Source organism: Vipera berus, assembly GCF_964194415.1.
Source record: "Vipera berus genome assembly, chromosome: 1".
Classification (NCBI taxonomy): domain Eukaryota; kingdom Metazoa; phylum Chordata; class Lepidosauria; order Squamata; family Viperidae; genus Vipera; species Vipera berus.
In genome coordinates, this window is record NC_138202.1 from 58,498,730 (window position 1) to 58,522,878 (window position 24,149).

The window sequence follows — 24,149 nt, forward strand, 5'->3', positions numbered from 1 at the left end:
TGAATATAATATGTGAAAAGTAAATAAAGTTGGGTGGCCTCTAAATTGCATAAACAAACAAATCTTTGCCCAAATTACTGGATACTTTTAGCTAGTAGAAATGTGGCTAAGGCTAAGGTAAAATAACTTTTAGGTATATGTGCTTTCTATTAATGTAAATAAGTTAAGTTAAAAATATATTTTAAATATATTTAGTGCATTTATGCCCAAGTCTAAAGTCAGGAAAGCTCATATAATAGTTCAGAAATTTTTCCCCAAAAAAATTTACATTCCAAATGTAACTGCCTGCAAATGAACACAAGAAACCGGCATAAACAGATAAGCATAATTCAAGTTTTGTAATTTATTTGCAGTATATGTTTTAAATGTGGAATGCATTATATATAAGTACAGAGTGTTATTTCATAAAAATTACAAATAAATGAGTTGAAATGTAAATATATGTGCAGGTAAAGATGTTATCGGCTACCATGATCTTTTTTTCAAACTTCATCAAAATGTTCCTTTTCTGTCCTATTTCTGTCCAAGTTGGGAAAGCTAAATATAGAAGAAAAAAAAAGAATGAGTTTGCTCATTACTTTCTAATATATAAAAGACATTTGACTAAACCCTAGTGCTTGATTATTACCAAAAAAAGAACAAACAGAAATGATTAAAATTCAAGACAACTGATTTTCTCACAGGTAAAGATCCTTCCCCATGGGAGGAAAAAGCATGAGAGAACAAGTACTTACACAAAACATAAAGAGTTTCCTTTTTCATTCATTTATTCAACAGTACTCCCAAGCAGCAAAATCTGTTACACATTTTCCTGCTCTACTCCTTTATCTCAACCTGACACTTTCTATTTTTTCCACCAGGTCAAATTACCTGGGACAAACCCTCATTTCCAGGACTCACCAGGTACAGTGCATCCATAGCAGGCATCCTGTGACTAATAAGACTCTGTCAAATCCTATGGGATACCTCTTAAATATAGGTAAAACCCACACAAGAAAGGGCTGCCCCACCAAACAATTAAATAGTATATGGAAAAATTCTACCACATTTTTATGTGTTTGCAAATGAACTTTGAATCTACAGTGCCATGAGCCTACTGTATGCAGATTTAGTGTACATCAAAACTAACAGATTCAGCAATATTAAGCAAATTGAACAGTTAAACATTTTCAAGAGCATCAGGAGAAAAAAAATATTGTACACCTGTAACTGATTTACATGTACTACATGTGATGGTACGGTCATGTTGACAAATTCGTCAGAATTAAGATTTAGATATACTAAGATGCTTCACTTTGTCAAAGACTTTCCCTATTGCACTGAATGCACTGACTGTTGTACTGAAAGCAAATGGAAGCAATGAGACTTTTGTGCTGAATGTTTGATTTACTGAATAGGTATTATTATTATTAGAATAATGTAGCACTATTACAGTAACCAGGAGACCACAATGCTATTGTACAGTAGTAGTTTGGCTGCCAAGGCACTAGCTCTGCTGAGGGAAACGCTCATACACGTCCCATGGTGCACCACAAAAGGACGAGCTGGCTTTGTACCGGATAAGTGGCTCTTCCTGCAGCATCATCCAAGGCTCCCTCCCTCCCCAGAGCCACCTCACCAAGGTTCAGAGGACAGGAATCTGACTGCCTGCATGGAACACACCAGTTCGTCCCCCCATCGAAGTGGTACCTATTTTATCTTCACATAGAACATGCTTTCAGACTGCTAAGTGGACAGAAGCTGAGGAGAGTGACAGGAGCTTACCCTGACATACAATGCTAAGACTTGAACCACTGGAGCAGAGACCATCTCATTAAGCCACTGAGCCTCTTCATGAACAGATTCTCACAAGAGGCTAATTACTGATTTAAACACAATGACACATGGGCCTATAATCATATAGGAATATGCTTCCTGTTTCCTTTAGATCAGTGCTGAGCACCCTGTTAAGTCAATCATTATTTTCTAGGAATGAGTCCAAGATAAAACATATTAAATCCTAGAATACATTCACTAACATATTTTAGATGACTACATATTAATGTATTTTAAAATTATGTTTTACTTTAAATCCTTACCTGTTTTAAAAACTGTGCAGCATTAAAGAGTTCACTGCAGCCATATAAGACATGTTTACCTTGTTTGCCCTTTGAAAAACATAATTTCATTAAGACATTGTTAATTATTTTAAACTAAAAGAGCATGAGATACAGTATCAATTCAGCAACTTCGGCAAACAGGCTATTGAAGAACTGTAGTGCAGATACAATGTAATTTCATTTGTTTTAGTCACAACAAGCAATAAGGCACTGTGTATGAGGGGGTTAAGTTAATGTATCTATGTAGAGAAATATGTCTACTTGTTACACAGCAGGGGTGTCAAACTGCTGGCTGGACACGTCATCTGGAAGCCATTGCCGGAATGGCAAAACTGTCCTGATACGTTGCGCGACATCACGTGACGTCCCAAGTTTGACATGTCTGTTACACTGCATACAGCTCATCACATCATCCACAGTACTATCAGACAGCACATGGATAACATACAATTAATGTAAAGCAGAAATAAATGAGATGTCTAGTAGAAACGTATAATTGGGTAAACGAAAAAGTAGGTTCTAGCAGTAAGTAATATGTTTTCAGAGGGGAATGAATACTGGAATGCTTTGGGGAATTTTCTGAGCCTATTGCATTTAATTTTAATTACAATTCAGTTAAATGCAAAAACATTTAAAGCCATTAAAGAGCGGCTGAATCTGAACTCTTTTCTACAGTTGGAATTTAAAAATGAACACTAATATAACAAAGTCTTTGGCCTCTTCGAAAATACCTCCCCGAGAGCCTGTGATTTACTATATTGTTTTACATTATCAACACAATAACTAAGCAACGGATGGAAACTAGTCATGGAGAGAAGCAACCTAGAACTAAGGAGAAACTTCCTGACAGTTAGAACAATTAACCAGTGGAACAACCTGCCTCCAGAAGTGGTGAATGCTCCAACACTGGAAGTTTTTAAGAAGAGACTGGCCAACGATTTGTCTGAAATGGCATAGGGTTTCCTGCCTGAGCAGGGGGTTGAACTAGATGACCTCCAAGGTCCCTTCCAACTTTACGATTATGATTATATTGCACTAATACCATACAATTATTACGTATATTATGAAATTATAAGATGGTTATTATCAAAGGTACCATCATAAAATTATTGTGAACATCACATTATCTTTATAAAAAAATGATAAAATCAAACTTGAGACATTAATGAAGTACAGAAATGGGGAAAAAACCCTGAAGTAATTACACAAAGCAGAGGTATCAAAAATGTTAAATATCTATTTTAGAATAAATAAAGCTCTGATGATATGCCATATTCTATAAATTTATAGGAAAAATAATTGTTATGCATTGTATGGAAATATTGAAGAGGCTTGTAGGTGAAAAAACTTGTTATATAAAAGCAATTTTATAGTTAGCATTTATTTTAATTTACTTAATATTTTATCCTTGAGAAACAATAAGGGTGGATAAAGCAAGTGATGATAATTCTATGGGCAGTTTTTATTTGCCTATTTGCAGATTACTACTTAATAATAGGAACATATATTACCTATATTCCAGACTATAGTGAAACCATAATTGAATGCTTTGATGGGAAAGGATGATATTAGAAGTCTGTAAACTGTATAATTAGCCACCCCATTATTTCTATTCGTATGTACAGTATTGTGGACATTTTAAATTTTTGTTCAGTTCAGTAAAAGGAAAAGCTTTCCACATATTTTTCCATCTTCAGTTGAAAAGAACAGAGCTTCATAGAGCCCACTAGTATTGGAGTTAATACATCAAAGAAAAGAAAAACATAAATGTAATCCTAAGCAACTATCTGAAGAAAAGGCATGTACCTTTATGTAATCAACAAGGTTTTGGTATTCAATATAATTGCCACCTCCGACTACGAATACAATTGCCTAAGATTCAAAGGAAAAAAAACATTTACCATATTAGTACAGCATAGCGTTTAGGATATACGCAAGATGAAAATTCTAGCCTAATGGAAGAAAGGGTTTTGATACCTGCATAAATTCCAGGCTATTACAGAATAGAGGATTATTTATTTGGTAGTAACATTAAGGTAGCTTTTTGTAATGGTAAGTGTGAATGATCTTGGGAGACAGGAGAGAGAGAGAGCCCAGAGGGGACAATTGGCATATAAAAGATTTCTCAGCCCAAACAAAAGGGTATGGATGGCAGGGGAAACATTTCAGCAAGGGAACCTCCCTAATTTTCTGGAGAGAAAAAGGAAAGGAGGCGAGAAATACTTTCAGTCTTGCAGGATTTTGTTACTGTAACCTTACAATAAAGATAGAGCTAGCACACCCTTGGGTGTGTTTCTTCTCCGGACTACCTTGCAGGGCTAACACCCTTGGGAGATAACTTTCAACTATATCTCAAATTAGAAGTCTTCCTGATGTACTTCATTAAGATATAAAACCCCTCAATGAGCAGCAGACAATGAAAAAAATGGTATTTTTGGTTAGCTTTTGATAACTTCCCGATTAATATTATTTATAGATGGGTATTATAGTAGAACTGAGTTGAAGTGAAGAGAAATGCATACAGTTGCAGTTTGAATGTTTTAAGGGGGAGGGGTCATCCACTTGTCTGGAAAGTAATGGTGAAATTTTTGGTAACTATTATTTGTACTACTCATTAGATATACCTGTTTGTAATCACATTTCTGATGATAAATTGAGTTTTAAGAAAATAAATTTACGAAGAGTATTATGTTAAGATTTTGTCACGAAATCCTTATGAGGATTAGGAATGCTTACTCAAGTTTTTGAAATTGAAAAGATTATACATTCTTATTATTATACATTACAAACTGTAATCAAACTAATAATTTCAAATAATGGGCTTTGATTTTTTTCCCTTAAAAATAACTTAACAATTATTAAGTTATCCTTGTAAGCCACATGGGGTTGCTGAGAGTGAGTTGAGTGGCCATATAAATTTTCTTAAATAAATAATTAAAACCAATTTTTTGTCATCAATTGTGTGAAAAAATATGAACAAGTCTTACCTCCTGAAACGGATTTTTGTTTCGTGGAACTGAGCTATGATTTAAAACCAAATCAAACAAAGCATTTAGAAACAAAATTTAAAAATAAACTGAATTATAGTCAGCATAAAATGTCTAGTTGCCCTAAGATTCCTCCCTCAGAACCCTACTAGGCCCAACATTTTAAAAATGGATTGTAATAATTAATTAATAGGAAGCTGCAACAGAAACTACTAGCATTCAGCATCATATAGATATCACACTGGAATGTCAGAGAACATTCTAGGGATTTTTTTGGGGTGTGTGTGTGTGTGTGTGTGTGTGTGTGTGTGTGTAAATATGCATTTGTTGACTGCGCATGTCTTAGCATGAATACCACATTCCAAATGTGCTGCCCTCTCCCCAGTAGGTTATTTACCCCAATTTTACTAGACAAATTTTGTATCTATGTGTACACATTCATCTATTTCTTCCTTTATGTCCCTTTCTAAATATATATTAAGTTTAAATGAACTTTCTGGGTCAAGTTCTCTCACTTTAAATTAGGTAATTTTTTAAATTACCTTTTTAGAGGCTATCTGAGAGTCAAGTCTATTCCTAGTCACTGCATGAACAAGTTTGTGCAGTTTTCTTGGAAGCAATTTTGGACGCGGTTTGTCTTTGCTTGCTTCCAGGGCTGAGAGCGAATGACTGGCGCAGGGTCACCCAGCTGGCTTTCTGCCTATATAGGTAGTCCTCGACTTACAACCACAAATGAGCCAAAAATTTCTGTTGCAAAGTAAGACAGTTGATAAGTGAATTCTGCCCCATTTTACAACCATTCTTGCCACAATTGTTAAGTGAATCATTGCAGTTGTTAAGTTAGTAACACAACTGTTAAGTGAATCTGACTTCTCCACTGACTTTGCTTGTCAGGTTATAAAAAGTGATCACATGACCAGCCACACTGCGACTGTCATAAATATGAGCCAGTTGCCAAGCTCTGAATTTTGATCATGTGATCAAATGGGGGGATGCTGTAATGGTCATAAGTGTGAAAAAATGTGTCATAAGCCACTTTTTTCAGTGGTCACCAAATGAACAGTTGTAAGTTGAGGACTACCTGTAGTACATTTTAGAGTCATTTTTTGGGATACTTAGCAAACTGTTTAACAAGAGGAGTGACTAAAAGAACAAAGTAAACTAGTTAAATATGCCTAAATAGATATTCAAATATTTAATATAAACTGTGAAATGGAATATCACATTTTTATGTTGTTGCATATTTTTACACTAATTAGTGTCTGCACATTGCCATTTTTCAAACTGTAAGTAACTTAGTATCAAACTCACCTGTCACTACCTCGTAACATTTTAGGGTCAAAATACCTATAGTCATCTGTCTCCTATTAAAAGAGAAAATGGGTTGAAATACATTTTCATTATCTTATTTTTGATTTCCCAATATATTTACATTTCACTGAAATATTTTGGAAATATTATTCAGTCAAAAGAACTAAAACATCTATTGCAGCTGCCACTCAGGGTGAGACATGACATTAGTAGTTGCTAAATCTTTCAAAATATACTATTCATATATTTATTTGAAGCAACAGTCCTAGTTTTCAAGCTTCATGTTACTACATTTCCCCAAAGTATTTTGTACTCATAATCCATTCTATTTTGAAAATATATTCATAATTAATGGTCAAATAATACAGCAATCAAAATCTTTCTTCTTTCATTCTACATTTAAAATAAGATGAAGCTTGTTTATAGATGTGAGACATTAGGACACTTTTGGATTTAACACTGTTAAATAAAAATATTTCCCTTTTTAAAAAAAATCAATTCAATATTAGCACTGATGAGTACAATGCACTTACTATTTTACATAGCAAGAAAAAAAGAAATAGATCAATTTTGTTTATGGCATTTTAAGAAAATATTAATTCTACTGCATTCCACATTTTAAAAAATATAATGTGCATAACAAGCCAAATGATCTTTTGGGGATTTATCTTTGATTTCAAAACTTATATCTGTAGAGCACTCCAATGCCTGTAGGCATTACTAAACATTTCAAAATTCTATCTGATATCTAAATAATTCAACAACCTTGGATAGATTTTGGTATCTTTAAAGACTGAACATAACAACCAAGAAGAGAATTGAAATTATTCTGAAAAACAATATATTGCTGAAGATTATCTATTATTCAGCATTTTGCATCTGTTAACTCTGTGAGAGTCTGAAGTGGTTCATATAAGAACTTTCATGATTTTCTTTCTATTGTATTACATGGATAGTATTTGAAAGAGCGAGAAGACTCCTTTGAGTCCCTTGGACTGCAAGGCGTTCAAACCGGTCAATCCTAGAGGAGATCAACCCTGACTGCTCTTTAGAAGGCCAGATCCTGAAGTTGAAACTCAAAAACTTTGGCCACCTAATGAGAAGGAAGGACTCACTGGAGAAGAGCCTAATGCTGGGAAAGATTGAGGGCAAGAGAAGAAGGGGACGACAGAGAATGAGGTGGCTGGATGGAGTCACTGAAGCAGTAGGTGTGAGCCTAAATGGACTCCAGAAGATGGTAGAAGACAAGAAGGCCTGGAGGAACGTTGTCCATGGGATTGCAATGGGTTGGACACGACTTCGCAACTAACAACAACAACATTTGAAAGAGCACCATAATTTTTTTGGAATATTTTAATTCAGTCTACTGTAATTTTTCATTATCTATACTCACAGGATTTGACTTCATCTCCATAAGGTTATCTAAAATGCGGGTTGCTGGAAGATTCTATAAAAAAGTACCTTTATTTAAGCGAGCTGCAAAAGCTATAGTTTAAAACAGAACTACATCATTATTCAGCTCTATTATCATTAGATAATTCTTTCTGAATCATCATATGGTTTGAATACAATTCCCTTGTGCTTGCTCCCCCTAAAAAGCATTTGATCACTTCAGACTATATGATAGAACAAATATAACAGATAATGGAGGTGTACTCTTATGTATATTTTTAAAAAGGACATTGCTTTTTAAAATTATGCTTGGTGGGTAATACTGAAATTAAGAAATGTATAAAATCCAGGGTTATTAATGAAGCAAATATATAATGTAGGGCAAATAAAAAAGTACTTTCTTAATGAAATGCACAGTTCAAGTAAGCTATTCACCACTAATACATGTAACAATAGCCACATATTTTGAATCTTTTTTTATGGATAGTCAGCTATGCTTCAACAAATGCAACTTCAGATAGTCTGCATTTTATGATTACTGATTTAGCCTCTTGTGCAGTCACTGGTGCTTATAAAATCAAAGCACATCCCGTAATCTATAGAAAGTATTTCTTATTGCATAGATAAAATATGTATGATTATTAAGTGATAAGCTGCTTCTAATTCAAAGATAGTTCGCTTCTCTTTCCCCCACATCTTTTAAAATATAAAGTTGCATTAGCTTTAATGAAAACCATTTCTGGAATAGTAAGAAATCTACCCTGTTACTCTGCTTTAATATTCTGCATGCTGTCCAAGGAGCAGCAAAATGAAAAAGTGGACATCTTGAGTTACATAATTTGGATACATTTCTTGATGGAAAAAGTATTCTCTTTTTTATTTTCTTTATAAAGAAAATAAAGAAAACTTTATTTTCTAATAATGCTTATAATTATTAGAATAATAATTTCAACCTGCCTATTTCAATCAAGTCTTTCGGGCATTTTGTGATAATATTAAAATATTATTTCAAGAAACTTTTGTATGTATTAGTAACAATATAAACTAGAGAAGCAGAATTATGTAACGAGAAAATCAGGACAATCCAAAAGCTGAGCTGGATGAAATAGTAACAAACCAAACTTCTAAAGAAAAAAAAGGGGAGTTTATGAAAATGTGCAATTAAATTACTATGCATTATTATTATATTATATTATTATATTATAATATCCATATTATTTCAGAGAGCCAGAGAATGTCACATAAAGCACAGAACTGAAATGGAGCCTTTCGACACGGGTTAATTCTAAGCAGGTTAATTTAATTCTATTCACTTTGTTAAGCATTCTAGGTATTGCAGACTAAGTGGGAAACATGCAATTTATAAAATGCTTAAGTGTTTATCCCTGCTTATCCCAGTCTGAAAAGTCTGTAGTCTTGGGTATATGTTTATTCAAAAATAATGAATATGCTTAATGTAAAAACATACCTGCTGCTTTAGTACTAAATTTTTGACTCCTTCCATCACAAACTGAGATCCAGTATTCATAACACGTGAGAAAAGACTGAAACAAAATGCAAATTATAAAGATTTCGTTTGTGTCCATATACTTATGTAACAAACCTTTAGTACGGAGTCTGCATGTCAAAATATAAAGAAATCTCATACATATATTGCTGTTATTTTTTATTGATTTGGCAAAATATATAAATTGCCCCAATCAACTAAGACCCTGGGAAGTTAACAGATAAACATAAAACATCATGTCAGTAACAAAATAATGAAAAATAATAGCATCAATGCATATCCAAGATGAACATCCACCAACAACTTGGGAAAAACCCTGTTTTCACTAACTTACAAAATTCTAATAGGGAATTTGAGAATTTCCCTATTTCAGAGGGAAGACTGTTTCAAAATGGGGCTGCTACAGAGAGGGGCTACTGCATAGCTCACCCACAAGTGCCTACCATACAGGATTCTCAGCAGACCTGCTTAAGTAGTTTAGATTGGATGGGCTAATTTAATGTTAACAAGGTGGTATCTAATGTATCCAAGTGCTATACCAATTAGGATACTATAGGTGGGAATCAGCTCTTTAAAATGGACCTGGAAACCTACTGGTAAGCAGTGCAGTGATTTTAGGTTTATTTTGCAGTGGAAGGACTGTCCTGCTGGGAGCTTGGCTGTGCATTCTAGAACATTTGCCGCACCCAACTTGTTTCCAAATGCTTGTAGAATGTGTTGAAGTAGTCCAGTTGTGTGGCAATCATATTAATAGTTTCTACTAACCAAGCATAAATATAAGAATATCAGTCAGCTTCTTTCCCTTGTTTTATGGCATTTTTTTCTTATTTAACCTGGGTGGGGAATGTTTTAGACTGAAACTACGACATAGGATACCAAAAGTAACAAAACACATTTGGAACTCACCCCAATGACTTTGCTGCACTAGTTCCGTACATAGCTGGACCTGAAGCCATCTTTGCAAAAGCTCTGCAAAACGTTAAAAAGAAATATTTATATACCTGATTGGTTTTCAGTAAACTACAAAACAGCAAATTATCTCATACAATGAATAAATTGTTCATTAACAAAACACTTCCTAGTCATTTTGAGGATGAAATTGCTCTTTTAACATAAATGACAATACTATCATAACTAATCACACATACTATAAAACTGTAGTACATATTATTAAAATAATAAAGAGTTTCTATAATAATACACTTGGCAGATGAATTTATTTACATGGAACAGATTTTCCCTGTTTCAGGTAAAGAAAATGGCAGTCAAACCATTTTTGGCCACATATGACTACACATTTTATCTGGAGATCTCATTACATTACATATATGGCTGGGAAGATTTGAAAAATCTTATTTATGGTTGAGTGAAAATATGTTCTAATAATGTAGCTATTCAGATCATCTGTTCCACACATGCCCCAGTAAATGAATAGAAACTTCATTCAAAGACAATGAAACCAGATTTTATTGATATACTATTGGATCTGAAGGGTGGTGGTGGCTAGCAAGATTCCTGAATCCTTAGCAAATACAATGGTAGATATTATTGGTAAGAAGAGAAATGCAAGCTGTGTGAGAATATAGGTAGCTGGATGAGAAGTACTTATGTTTGTGCAAGGAATTGTATTACTATTGATTGCATCTATTTCCATGTATAGCCACTTGTACTGATATGTTGCTCCACTGAATTTGGGAACACTTTAGGCAAGCATACACCATGATACAGGGAGGGAAGGAAGAGTTCTAGCAAAGCTAAGAAGTAAAATTTCCAGAGTCTTGCATATATGAGCATCATTTTTAAAAAAATTTATAAACAATGTGTCAACTTTAGAATGAGCATGGTTGCAACCAATTTTTCCCTTCTCACTCCTAGTTGCCACATAGCACGGGGGGGAGGAGGTTTGCCAGGTGTTGTGCTAGACAAAACAGATTTTCTCTCTCAGACTTTCTCTCATGGGAGCCAAGGTCATCAGCTGCTTCCAAGACTACAGGCTGGGCGTTTCATGAAAAGCCCGCCAACCAGCTGAGTGGGGATACGTAGTTGCTTGCATAGCTTTGGGGATGGGATTTCTTACTTTGTATTGGGGAATTGTTATGCATCTCTTCAGACTTGGTTTCACTTTTGAAGTACCGATACTCTGTATCAATAAACATGTTCTTTGAGGAATTTGCAAGCCTCGGAGTTCTGCTTTATTTGTCTCTGTCGATCGGAACCATGACACAATGTGAATGAAGAATTAAAACCGTTCATTCATTATACTCTCAAGTTAAGTCTTTTCCTAACTGCTGAGAGCTGTTACTGCTCAATTTTGAGCACTATGAACATATGGCAGTGAAACCGTAGGCGGTTATTCCAACAATGATGTGTGAATGGAATGTATGTTGTGACATCATGATAAAAACTCTGTTTTCATACTTGTGCAGTGATGAAAGTACAACAGAGGCAGTTTGCATCTAAATATTGCAACCCATGTTTCATCACCTGACCACCCCCTTCCTCTCCCATTTACAGGTAGCCCTCAACTTACAACCATTTGTTAAGTGACCATTCAATATTACAATGGCATTCATAAAAATGACTTATAAATGTTTTTCACACTTAGAACCTTGCAGCCTCCCTATGGTCATGTACTCAAAATTTGAACATTTGGCAACTGGCATGTATTTATGACAATTGTACTGTACCAGGGTCATGTGATACTTTTTGTGACCTTCTGACAAGCAAAGTCAATGGAGAAGTCAGATACACTTAACAATCATGTTACTAACTTAACAAATGCAGTGATTCACTTAACAACTATGGCAAGAAAGGTCATAAAATGGGACAACACTCACTTAAGAGTCTCACTTAGCAAAAGAAATTTTGGGCTTAATTGCAGCCTTAGGTATAGCTTGGAGGAAAAATACCTCTTTTTACAGGACTGGATGGATTCTAGGTTTAGTCCAAAGCAAAATTCTGATCTAAATTTTAGCAGTCTACTACTTCTTATATTATGAAAGCACAAGTTACTTACTTCCATTGTTTAATGTAGTTTAAAGGATTAAGGTTACATCCAGCATCTGTCAGTGCTTTTTTGTACTGTTCTAAATCTGCCTGGAATGAAATGGACATTTGAAATTTATGACATTTTAAAATTTATTAATAATAAATACATTAATATGACAGGAAATAAGCTAATATTCATCTTCCAATATAAAAAATGAGCTATTACATATAAAAGCAAATGTATTAGTCCCCCTCCCAACTACTGCTGTGAAATTGCTAATCAAGAAAACAAGATCACTACAACAAATGATTGAAAGCAGTTACTTTTGTTTCTTTTTGAACAAGAGTCTACTTGAGAAAATGAAAGGAAGTACTCCTATAAAATGAAATTATTTTACTAAGCATTTTAGTATATGTGATGGTCCAAGACAATTTCATCATATTAGACTAGTTGCCATGCTGGCTGGATGTGAAGAAAGTTACAGTCCAAAATATATGGAGAACATCAGATTGAATATAATATAGATCAACTTTCCCAAATTCAAATTTTAAGGATTAAGATATATTTACATTTCAGGTCCTCTAAAGGCAAGAGCTTAAATCACTATAAACACAATTTGATTGGTACAACATAGAAGTTCAGTAACAAAGAAATACAAAGGATAGTAAAAAAAAGCTAAGCTAAAGAAGCAGAAAGAAGGTGGATTAATAAATTACAGGATGAAGAGGGAAATATACAACATCAAAGTGAAGAGAAGAAAAAGATAATTCAAAATTACTATACGAAACTATACGATGAGAATAAGTGGGCTACAGATGAAAAAATACTTCAATGTTTTAAAAAAGCTGATTTACCAAAAATTTCAGATGAAACAAAGTGTATGTTAAATGCGGAGATAACAATGACTGAATTAACTGAGGCACTGAAAAAAACAGAAGAACAATAAAGCACCGGGCCCAGACGGACTGCCAGTACAAATATACAAAGAACTTCAAGATTCATTTGGCAAAATATTACTGGAGACGTCCAATGCAGTCCTAAAAGAACCAAAAACGCCAGCATCCTGGATAGAAGCAAACATTGTGCTGATCCCAAAAGAAAATTCGGACTTAACAAAAATCAATAATTATAGGCCAATATCGCTTTTAAATTCGGATTACAAAATATTTATGGCAATAATTGCGGGAAGGCTAAAAAGATACCTAAACGAATTTATACACGTAGATGAAAATGGTTTTCTACCACGAAGGCAAATTTGAAACAATATGAGGATGATTTTGAATATTTTGGAATACTACGAGATTCACAGTGAAAAACAAGTAGCTCTGATGTTCTTGGATGCACAAAAAGCCTTTGACAATGTAAATTGGAACTTCATGTTGAGGCAGTTAGGCTATTGGCGGAAATTTTATAAATATATTCAGTGTTATATACGATAAACAAGAGGCGAGAGTTATAATCAATGGAGAAGCGACACAAAGCTTCCAAATTAGGAAAGGTACAAGACAAGGGTGTCCGCTCTCGCCGCTAATGTTTATACTAACTCTGACTAAAATGATTCAAAAGGAAAGTCAAATTAGAGGCTTAAATATTAAGAAAGAAACCTACAAACTGCAAGCATTCACGGATGACCTCGTATTTATCTTAGAGGAACCGCTATATTCTGGTACAAAACTTGTGGAAATATTAGAAGAATATGGAGAAGTAGCTGGACTGAAAATCAACAAAGACAAAATGAAAACGATAGTTAAAAACATGACTAGTACACAGAAAAATGACCTGGTGGAGAAAGTAAATATCCAAATAGTGAAGAAAGTTAAATACTTGGGAGTACAGCTAACAGCAAGGTGTATTACAATTAAAGAAGATAACTATATTAATTTAAACAATCAGATAAAGAAAGATTTAGAAAGATGGAAAAATTTGCAACTCTCCTTCATGGGGAGAATTGCAGCAGTAAAGATGAACATTTTACCTAAATTACTCTTTTTATTTCAGAATGTCCCCATAAAATTAGAGAAAAAAATATTTTGTAAATTTGAATAAAATAATATTGAAATTTATTTGGCAGGGGAAGAAATCTAGAATTAAATTAAAACTACTACAAGAAGCCAAAGAGAGAGGGGGATTCGGACTACCTGATTGGGAGTTGTACTACCAAGCTGCAATACTCACCTGGGTGCGGGATTGGATAAATTTAAAAGACAGGCGGCTATTAACTTTAGAGGGTCATGATTTACAATCTGGATGGCACGCATTTTTGTGGGATGAGAGATATAATGTTCATCAATACTTCAGACACACCATATCAGAGCAGCATTACTTAATGTGTGGATTAAAGTTAAACAACAGAACTGTATAGAAATACCAGTATGACTCTCAACACTGGAAGCGCTAGTGCATCCAAATTTCATGAACTTGGGAAAAGTAGTTACGTACAGATATATTTTAAATGAACAAGGGGAACTTAAATCTAGACAAGAACTAAAAGAAAACGGGGTACAATTGGAATGGTGGGTGTACCTGCAAATCCAGTCATGTTATAAGAAAGACAAAAAGGAATGGGGTATACGGAGGGATCTGACAACACTAGATAAAATATTATTAGGAACGGAGGAGAAAGCAATCAAAAGAACGTATAAATATTTATTGGAATATAAAATGGAAGAGGAGCAGGTAAAAGAAGTGATGATAACACCGGCCCAAAATTTCGGATATAATATTGATTTAGACAAATGGCAAACATTATGGGAAAGAAATAGAAAGTTAACCTTGGCTACCTCATATAAAGAGAATCTGTACAAAATGTTTTACAGGTGGCACTTCTCCCCAACAAGACTGGCAAAGATGAGAAAAGATATATCACCACAATGTTGGAAGTGCAAGAAAGTGTTAAGGACTTATTATCATATGTGATGGACTTGTTCCAAAGCAAAAGAATTTTGGCAGTTAATAAAGACTTGGTTGGAGGAAATGTTGGGACTGAAGATAGATCTCAGACCAGAATTGTTTTTACTGGGAATGATAGATGGGAAGTTTAACAAAGGAGAGACATATGTAGTGTTGCATATCATAACAGCAGCAAGGTTGGTCTATGCCCAGAACTGGAAAAACAGAAATTCTCCAGTGGAGAGTGAATTAATTAATTTTTTTTATATGTGCAGAGATGGATAGACTAACTTTAGAAATTAAAGACAAGGATGAAACAGAGTATTACGAAATTTGGGATAAGATGTATTATTGGTTAGACTCGAGGAGAAAAAGTCAGGACAAAGAAAGCTCGTCTAGAAGAGAGAAAGTGTAGATTTTCAACCCCAAAATGAGTGTAAGATAGAGATCAGAAAGAATATGAAATAAGAATGGAAATGGAAGTTATGTTGTAAATAGACGTAAATATGTATGTAAATATATAAATATGTAAATAGTATAAAATACATTATGTAAATGGTATAAAAAATCAACGACTTGGGAGATATATGGTATATGGTATAGTATGTATGGCAAAATAACAGCCAGAAAAGTCACACTGTGTTCAACCTGTTTTAAATGTTTATTCAATAAAAATTTATATTAAAAAAAAGAAATACAAAGGATAGTGTTCATATAGCTCAAACTCAGAAAATATTACAGATAGTACTCATTTAACAAATGTAAATAGATAACTAATAAATAACTATACAGATATTATCTGTTGGCATAGTTTTCCTTAAATTGTATAAAATTTAAGTTTATAAGTCCCATATTTGTTTTTATTTATTTATTTAGTACAGAAAAGAAAAAGGTGAAAAAGCTTCCCTCAAGTAAAGAATAGAGTATTTTATGATGGCATTTAGTGATGAAAATTCCAGCCCTATTTACTGTTGTTGAATGAATGCTACCTGTAATATTTTCTGAGTTTGAGGTCTGTAAACACTCTTCTTTGTATTTCTTTGTTACTTTGTTACTGAATGTCTTATGTATACCAATCAAGTTGTACAGTGATTTAAGCCTTTGGAGAACCTGAAAAACCAGGTTAGACTGCAATAGACACTCCATGGAGAAAATTGATCTGGTTACCTTGATAGCATATCACCAATCATTTGGGATTTTTATTAGTATTAATATTTAAAATGTGATTATAATGTAAATTATAAACTAACCAAGTTAGACAACAGTAAGCTCTGTTAAGTTCAATGGGATTTTTGTTCTTTAAAGATGCTCACAAAAGCTAGCTTTTATAGTTTTATTTTTTTTTTATTTTAATTCCATTTATATCCCGCCCTTCTCCGAAGACTCAGGGCGGCTTACAAGCTTAGCAGTAGCCTTCATTCTATGTATATGCCTGCTTATTAGGGCTTTCATACACCCCCCAAGTGGCATTATTACAAAGTCAGCTTAATTGCCCCCAACAATCTGGGTCCTCATTTTACCTACCTCGGAAGGATGGAAGGCTGAGTCAACCTTGAGCCTGGTGGGATGCGAACCTGCACTAATTGCAGGCAGCTGGTGTTACTTAAGGAGGCATTAGCCCACTGCTCCACCAAGGCTCTACAGCTTTTTTGCTGATATAAAAACCTTTCCTGTGTTCCCTGATATCCACAGGATATTTTTGATCTTTTAAACATGATCACATAATAAATACCAAAATAGTTTACATATTGCTAAATCACTGTGTGGCCTGTAGCACATTATGTAAATTCTATCATAATGGCTAAATAAGTCTAAACCTGAACAACTATTTTTATTCAACAAATGAAAAAAAAGTTTAATGCAATACATAAATGATCTATTATGTTTGCATGGTTCTATGTAGAGTGTTCACAGATTTGAAACAAAGTATTTAGAGTGCAACAGGAAATGACTTAATGTTATTGACCAAACAACTAAACTATAAATTCACCTGTTACTGACAAAATTACATTACGATTACCTAATTGTAGATGTTTGCTTCACACATACCTCAGAAGGTAACTGTACAGAACTTATGAAATAGATAAGAAAGAGTCGCATCTTGTCTTCTGCAGTTCCCGCTGTTCAGAGAAAAGGTTTGCTTGAAAAAAAATCTTCTTAAAGTTATCATAAAATACATTTCACTAAAAATCATTATAATAAAAAGTTTACCAATTCACTTTTGGCATTCACACCAGGAGGCAAAGTATTGTCAAATTAGAAGCCATGACATAGAACAAGAATCAATTTGGTAACTACTTATTCAGCATTTGTTCATCTTGAACCCGCTTTATCTGTGATTCTTTTGAGATAATTGCTTCAGAGTGGAGATAATCCTATCCATCAATTTGCATAATGGATGGAGCAACACTCTCTCTCTCTCTGTGTGTGTGTGTGTGTGTGTGTGTTGTGTGTGTGTGTGTGTGTGTGTGTGTGTAGTAACACCAATTGAGTAAAACCTATTCATATAGCAAAATGGGCAACAGGAAAAACAATGAGAAATTGGCATCACTTATTTCTATTGAGAATATAACTGATTGTACTTTTGACCAATACACAAACCTGGTCTGCTAGAAAGCAACAGACCACTACCCCCAAAAGTATTACATCTCTTAAAAAAACAATTTCTACAAGCTTTAAATGCTGACTTTTAGCACCAAACTGAGTCCTCTAAGACAAAATTAATGAGATTCCTCTGTTCACAGGGAAAGCTAAAAATAATTAATCAGAAAATTTTTCAATGTAACAGTTAAGATTGGAAATACATAGGGTACAAACAACAGTCTGTAACATTTATACTCTACAAGCTTTAAACTGAACTGTGACTTTATATAGTAACTGACCTTTGGTTCTTCTAGCTTTGCTATTTCACCAGTGACAGTAGTTTTTCAAGTTTTTAGGTAGAGATTCTTGTTGCTATACAAGCAAATTAATTAATTCTTCTTCAGAACATTAACAGAAACAAACTTTACAATAAATTCAAATTATACACTTACCATCAGGATCAGAAATCATATCCAAAAGCGATTTATCCAATGTGGACTTGCTCATAATTTTTTCTTCATATTCAAAATATACGTCTAGTTTCCGAGTCTGAATGAAATGAAGTTGCCATTGGAAAGTGTTTTTGTATACACACATAGCCACACACCCATTTCTATTAGAAAGTAAGAAATGTTTCCATACTTTTTAAATACATTTTTCCATAGTAAAAAACTAAGAACAATCACATAGTTTTTTTGAATAAGTAGTAAGGTTCATAAAATAAATGTATTCTAATAATACATATAACATGTATTATTATACATATGAATACATATGTACAGTAAATACATATAATATACATATAAATAATATGCATTTTCATAGAAAACAGAGAGTACATAGAATACATAAACTGTATTATAGTTTTCTTCCATGATAACTCAAACTCAAAGGATTTACAGATGTTCATCTAGGGCAGGCATGTCAAACTGCCGGCCCATCGGCTGGATGTCACACTGAAACCGTGCCCACCCCATTGCCGATAATGGGGAAAAAGTCATGATATCATCATGACATCATGCAACATCATGTGACATTGCGAGTTTGACATGCCTGATCTAGGGGTTCATCAGATTCAGCTGCTATATATCCCTTGCCTTCAAAGCAGCTGCAGCACAAAATCTTTCCTTACTATTTTATTATATACTTTAAAATTATTTATTATTATTATTTACTGATTAAATTATTAGGTTAAAAAAACCCAAGATTTTAAGCAAAGGATAACTTTTTGCCTATCCAGAAATGGTCTAACTTTACATCAAACAGCCAAATCATCTGAAAATAAACTTAAAACTACTTCCAATTAGGTCTGGTGGTTAAGGCACCAGGGTTGTAGAAAGCAGGAGACTGTGAGGTCTAATCCCACCTTATCTATGAAAGCCAGCTGGGTGACCTTGGGGCAATCGTTTTTCTCTCAGCTCAACTCAGCTCACAAGCTTGTCATTGTGGGAAAAATAGAAGGCATTTTCATATATTTGCCATGTTGTTATTTATAAAAATAATAAAGGCAGGATACAAATAAATAAGTAAGTAAGTAAGTAGAAGCTCAGTTTAGCCACCCCAAACAAAACAAAGTTAATGGGCAGAATATATGGTAAAGTACTAATTGTTGTGCGATCATTTCAGACCAATTGCAAATGAATTTATTCAATGGGTCTGGTAAAACAATATTATACATCTCAAATCAATGGTTTAGTTTAGTGAGAAGGAGAGGTTCATATTTAAGGCATTTTAAATTTTGAATGCAATAAATAATATTAGAGCTTTCTATAATTTAGTATCTTTTACATGATATTGATAAATGATAAATGTAGAAGTCTAACAATTTTTTCTGTTTCTTAAATTTAACTTCATAAAATGTAACTTGCAAAATAAAGGCAAAACTTTGCATTATTGTTACAGGAAATTACCATTAAACCATGAAAATATTCAACAAAAACCAGAGACCCACAGAGGAAAAAAAAGAAACCCACTGAAACTACAATTGCTCTTTTTCTGATGTTTAAGTCACATTAAAACCAATGAAAAGAAAAATGAATAAAGATGTCCAAAATAGTAGAATAAAAATGCTTCCAATAAAAGCAGATATTTTCCTTGCGTCTATTAAATTCTGATTATATTTCTGAGTTGCCAAAATCTTACTAGGTTAAATAATAACTTAAAACAAGGTCTCTCTTCTTCTAAGCTTTTCCGATAAATATTTGGTAATCCCATCTTGGGAAATAATGATGTTTCTTTCCAGCTTCTTGCTAAACACTGAAATATGCCAAAAAACTGCCAGAATTTCTGAAAGGTGATTAATCTCAGAGTTCCTTTCGCTATGCCTTCAAAAATAATCTGAAAGAGAATCTGAAAGTAAGCCATACAGTGAACTACTACAAAAGTATAATTTAAGATTCATTATAGAAAATATAAATTAGCATATCAGCTATTTTGGTCTTGATAAATTACACTGTAATTACACTTCCATAAAGCTTTATTAAATGACTCTGAACTCAAAGATATATGGAATGGATGGTACTCAATTCTTTACCTCCATAAATGGTAAGGTCTAGATTTTATGATGGGAGGCTTCTATGGATAGAAATGGGAGAAGGGCAATATTCACTTATTTTACGTTTTCTGCAAGAATTATTTTCCACTCATAGAACACTGGATCAAGCAGTCTTCCATGGGTAAAAAGCCATAAAGGGGATAGCACATCTCTGTCCATATGCAGATGTGTGAATTATTCACTGACATATCTTTCCATATACAGGTGAAACTGGAAAAATTAGAATATCGTGCAAAAGTTTATTTATTTCAGTAATGCAACTTAAAAGGGTAAACTAATATATGAGATGTACTCATTACATGCAAAGCAAGATAGTTCAAGCCGTGATTTGTCATAATTGTGATGATTATGGCGTACAGCTCATGAAAACCCCAAATCCACAATCTCAGAAAATTAGAATATTACATGTAATCAATAAAACAAGGAGTGTACTTAGAACAATATCGGACCTCTGAAAAGTATAAGCATGCATATGTATTCAGTACTTGGTTTGGGCCCCTTTTGCAGCAATTACTGCCTCAATGCGGCGTGGCATGGAAGCTGTCAGCCTGTGGCACTGCTGAGGTGTTATGGAAGACCAGGATGCTTCAATAGCGGCCTTCAGCTCTTCTGCATTGTTCGGTCTCATGTCTCTCATCTTTCTCTTGGCAATGCCCCATAGATTCTCTATGGGGTTCAGGTCAGGTGCGTTTGCTGGCCAATCAAGCACAGTAATCCCACGGTCATTGAACCAGGTTTTGGTGCTTTTGGCAGTGTGGGCAGGTGCCAAGTCCTGCTGGAAAATGAAGTCAGCATCCCCATAAAGCTCGTCTGCGGAAGGAAGCATGAAGTGCTCCAAAATCTCCTGGTAGACAGCTGCGTTGACCCTGGACTTAATGAAGCACAGTGGACCAACACCAGCAGATGACATGGCTCCCCAAATCAACACAGACTGTGGAAACTTCACACTGGACTTCAAGCATCTTGCAGTGTGTGCCTCTCTATTCTTCCTCCAGACTCTGGGTCCTTGGTTTCCAAATGAGATGCAAAAGTTGCTCTCATCAGAAAAGAGGACTTTGGACCACTGAGCAACAGACCAGGTCTGTTTTTCTTTAGCCCAGGTAAGACGCTTCTGACGTTGTTTGTTGTTCAGGAGCGGCTTGACTAGAGGAATACGACATTTGAAGCCCATGTCCAGGATCCGTCTGTGTGTGATGGCTCTTGATGCACTGACTCCAGCCTCAGTCCACTCCTTGTGAAAGTCCCCAATACTTTTGAATGGCCTTTTCCTGACAATCCTCTCCAGGCTGCGGTCATCTCTGCTACTTGTACACCTTTTTCTTCCACACTTTTCCCTTCCACGTAACTTTCTATTAATGTGCTTTGATACAGCACTTTGGGGACATCCAACTTCTTTTGAGGCTTTCCCTCCTTATGGAGGGTGTCAATGATGGTTTTCTGCACAACTTTCAGGTCAGCAGTCTTCCCCATGATTGTGATTCCTACTGAACCAGACTGAGAGACCATTTAAAGGCTCAGGAACCCTTTGCAGGTGTTAGGGCTTAATTAGCTGATTAGAGTGGGACACTTTGAGCCTAGAATATTGCATCTTTTCACAATATTCTAATTTTCTGAGATTGTGGATTTGGGGTTTTCATGAGCTGTACGCCATAAAGGGACGTGGTGGCTCAGTGGGTTAGGACGCTGAGCTTGTCGATCAGAAGGTCGGCAGTTTGGTGGGTCGAATCCCGAGTGCCGCGTAACAGAGTGAGCGCCTGTTACTCGTCCCAGCTTCTGCCAACCTAGCAGTTCGAAAGCACGTAAAAATGCAAGTAGAAAAATAGGGACCACTCCGGTGGGAAGGTAACAGCGTTCCGTGCGCCTTTGGCGTCTAGTCATGCCGGCCACATGACCACGGAGATGTCCTCGGACAAACGCTGGCTCTTCGGCTTTGAAACGGAGATGAGCACCGGCCCCTAGAGTCGGAAACGACTAGCACGCATGTGCGGGGGAACCTTTACCTTTACCTTACGCCATAATCATCACAATTATGACAAATTTCGGCTGGAACTATCTTGCTTTGCATGTAATGAGTCTATCTCATATATTAATTTCCCCTTTTAAGTTGCATTACTGAAATAAATGAACTTTTGCACGATATTCTAATTTTTCAAGTTTCACCTATATATGTGCATGTATATGAGCAAGAACTTTCTTAAATACAGATTTAAGGGCAGACAAATGTATTCCAAAATAAAAGGTTTACAAAATTAATGATAAAAAATTAAAAATAATTTGCTACCTCTTACTGTAGTGAAAATCATGGAGACATGAGATAATTAAGGATCCTAGAAAATTATATTTTCCCCCCATTTAGACTTCAATTGATGAAAACTTAGGGAAAAGTTAGCTAGCTTTCCTCTCCTCTTATTTTTCTCTAAGAAACTTTCCGAAGCAGAAAGGAAGCATGCTAATAATTTATTCCACCTCTGCAGTGTCAAAAGCATCTAATTCAGTAAGGCCATCTGATTTCTATGCCTTGGGAGGAAAAGACTATGGAAGTATTTCCAAACCACATCCTGCCTTGGATTTTGACAGAGATCCAATGTAAAATGCTGAAGAAAAAATAAACTTTATTTTCAATATTACTTTCTATGGAAACAGATTGTCAGTGAATTAAGCTTCAGTTATCTAAAGACAATTGTGACAATTGTGAAAAATATTTTATGCACAAAAAATAGAAAAAATGATTATACTTCTTAAGTGCAGGGGGAAATATCCTTAATAATAGGCGAATATTCTAAACACATTATCATCACATTAAACATTAAAATTTCAGCTGTACCTTTTATCTCTGGCCTTTGGCTATAATAAAAATTCATTCAAACTCATTAAAGAAAGTAATTATAATACAGTACTATTTTTAATTATATTAATTAGATTGTTGGTTTGATTATCAATTTCCAAAATTCAATTCTTATTCAATAAGAGGGTATTCTCAAAAGTTTATATCCAGAAAGGTCATGGAAGAAAGACGACTGGATTGTTTAGGGTTTTTTTATGAATTGCTTTTTTTGCAGCAGCATGAGATAGTGGTCTGGAATTCTGCCTAAGTTTACTATTATTATTTTTAACAAAAAACCAGACAAAAATGAGAATTCAGTCTGGCAGAACAGCAGCTTGAGTATAAAGCCTCTGGAATAGATGAAAATTTTCATTCATTTTAAACAATGGTAAAAATATAGGACCACTAAAAAAGAAGTTTGTTTTCTGAGAAGGAAATGAAAAATCCAGGCAAGCTAAACTGTTATGATGGGATGAATTATACTAAATCATTTTATAAATAATAAAAAACCTGCACTATGGTTGTTTAAAACCAGCTATTTTATTTGGCTTAATAATAAATACAATTATAAAATACAGCCACCCAATCTCACATGACAAGGATACTTTGATTGCAAAGCACATTTTATTTTGAGAGCAACTGATTTGCACAGAATCTAAAATGCTACTTATCTAACTCACTATGACTATGGCATTCTTGTGAATGATGAAGGGGATTTATTTCTTCTTTTGGGATGGACAATATAAGACAATATTTGGTAATTTATTTTGTAATCATATTTTTCAAGCATGGAGGCTAGAATTTCATATACATATTGGCTGTACTTTAAACCAGTACTCCCCAACCTTTTGTGCGCCAGGGGCTGTGCAGCATTTCTTCCGCAGAATGGGGGGTGGGGACATGGTTTTGTACACTGGTTGGATCCTGTGCATATGTAAATAGCACTTCTCTTGCTTGTGCGGACTGATTCCCAGTGGGGTGCGGACTGGTGCCAGTGCACAGCCTGGGAGGTTG

The 24,149-nt window shown here is 34.6% G+C and overlaps 1 protein-coding gene across 2 annotated transcripts in view; it reads right to left on the minus strand.

The window, feature by feature from the left end:
* Window positions 1-324: 324 nt before the first annotated feature.
* The window catches only part of SCFD1 (sec1 family domain containing 1), a 50,547-nt gene continuing 26,722 nt past the window's right edge, over window positions 325-24,149 (minus strand). For both annotated transcript variants that reach the window (XM_081313879.1, XM_081313880.1), the window contains 11 exons: window positions 18,210-18,306; window positions 17,224-17,294; window positions 12,313-12,392; window positions 10,203-10,265; window positions 9,258-9,333; window positions 7,791-7,844; window positions 6,398-6,450; window positions 5,087-5,120; window positions 3,906-3,971; window positions 2,079-2,147; window positions 325-537 (listed from right to left, as the gene is read on the minus strand). In XM_081313879.1, the coding sequence (XP_081170005.1) occupies window positions 514-537; window positions 2,079-2,147; window positions 3,906-3,971; window positions 5,087-5,120; window positions 6,398-6,450; window positions 7,791-7,844; window positions 9,258-9,333; window positions 10,203-10,265; window positions 12,313-12,392; window positions 17,224-17,294; window positions 18,210-18,306 (687 nt within the window). In that variant the 3' untranslated portion in view covers window positions 325-513. The remainder of the gene's footprint in view (window positions 538-2,078; window positions 2,148-3,905; window positions 3,972-5,086; window positions 5,121-6,397; window positions 6,451-7,790; window positions 7,845-9,257; window positions 9,334-10,202; window positions 10,266-12,312; window positions 12,393-17,223; window positions 17,295-18,209; window positions 18,307-24,149) is intronic.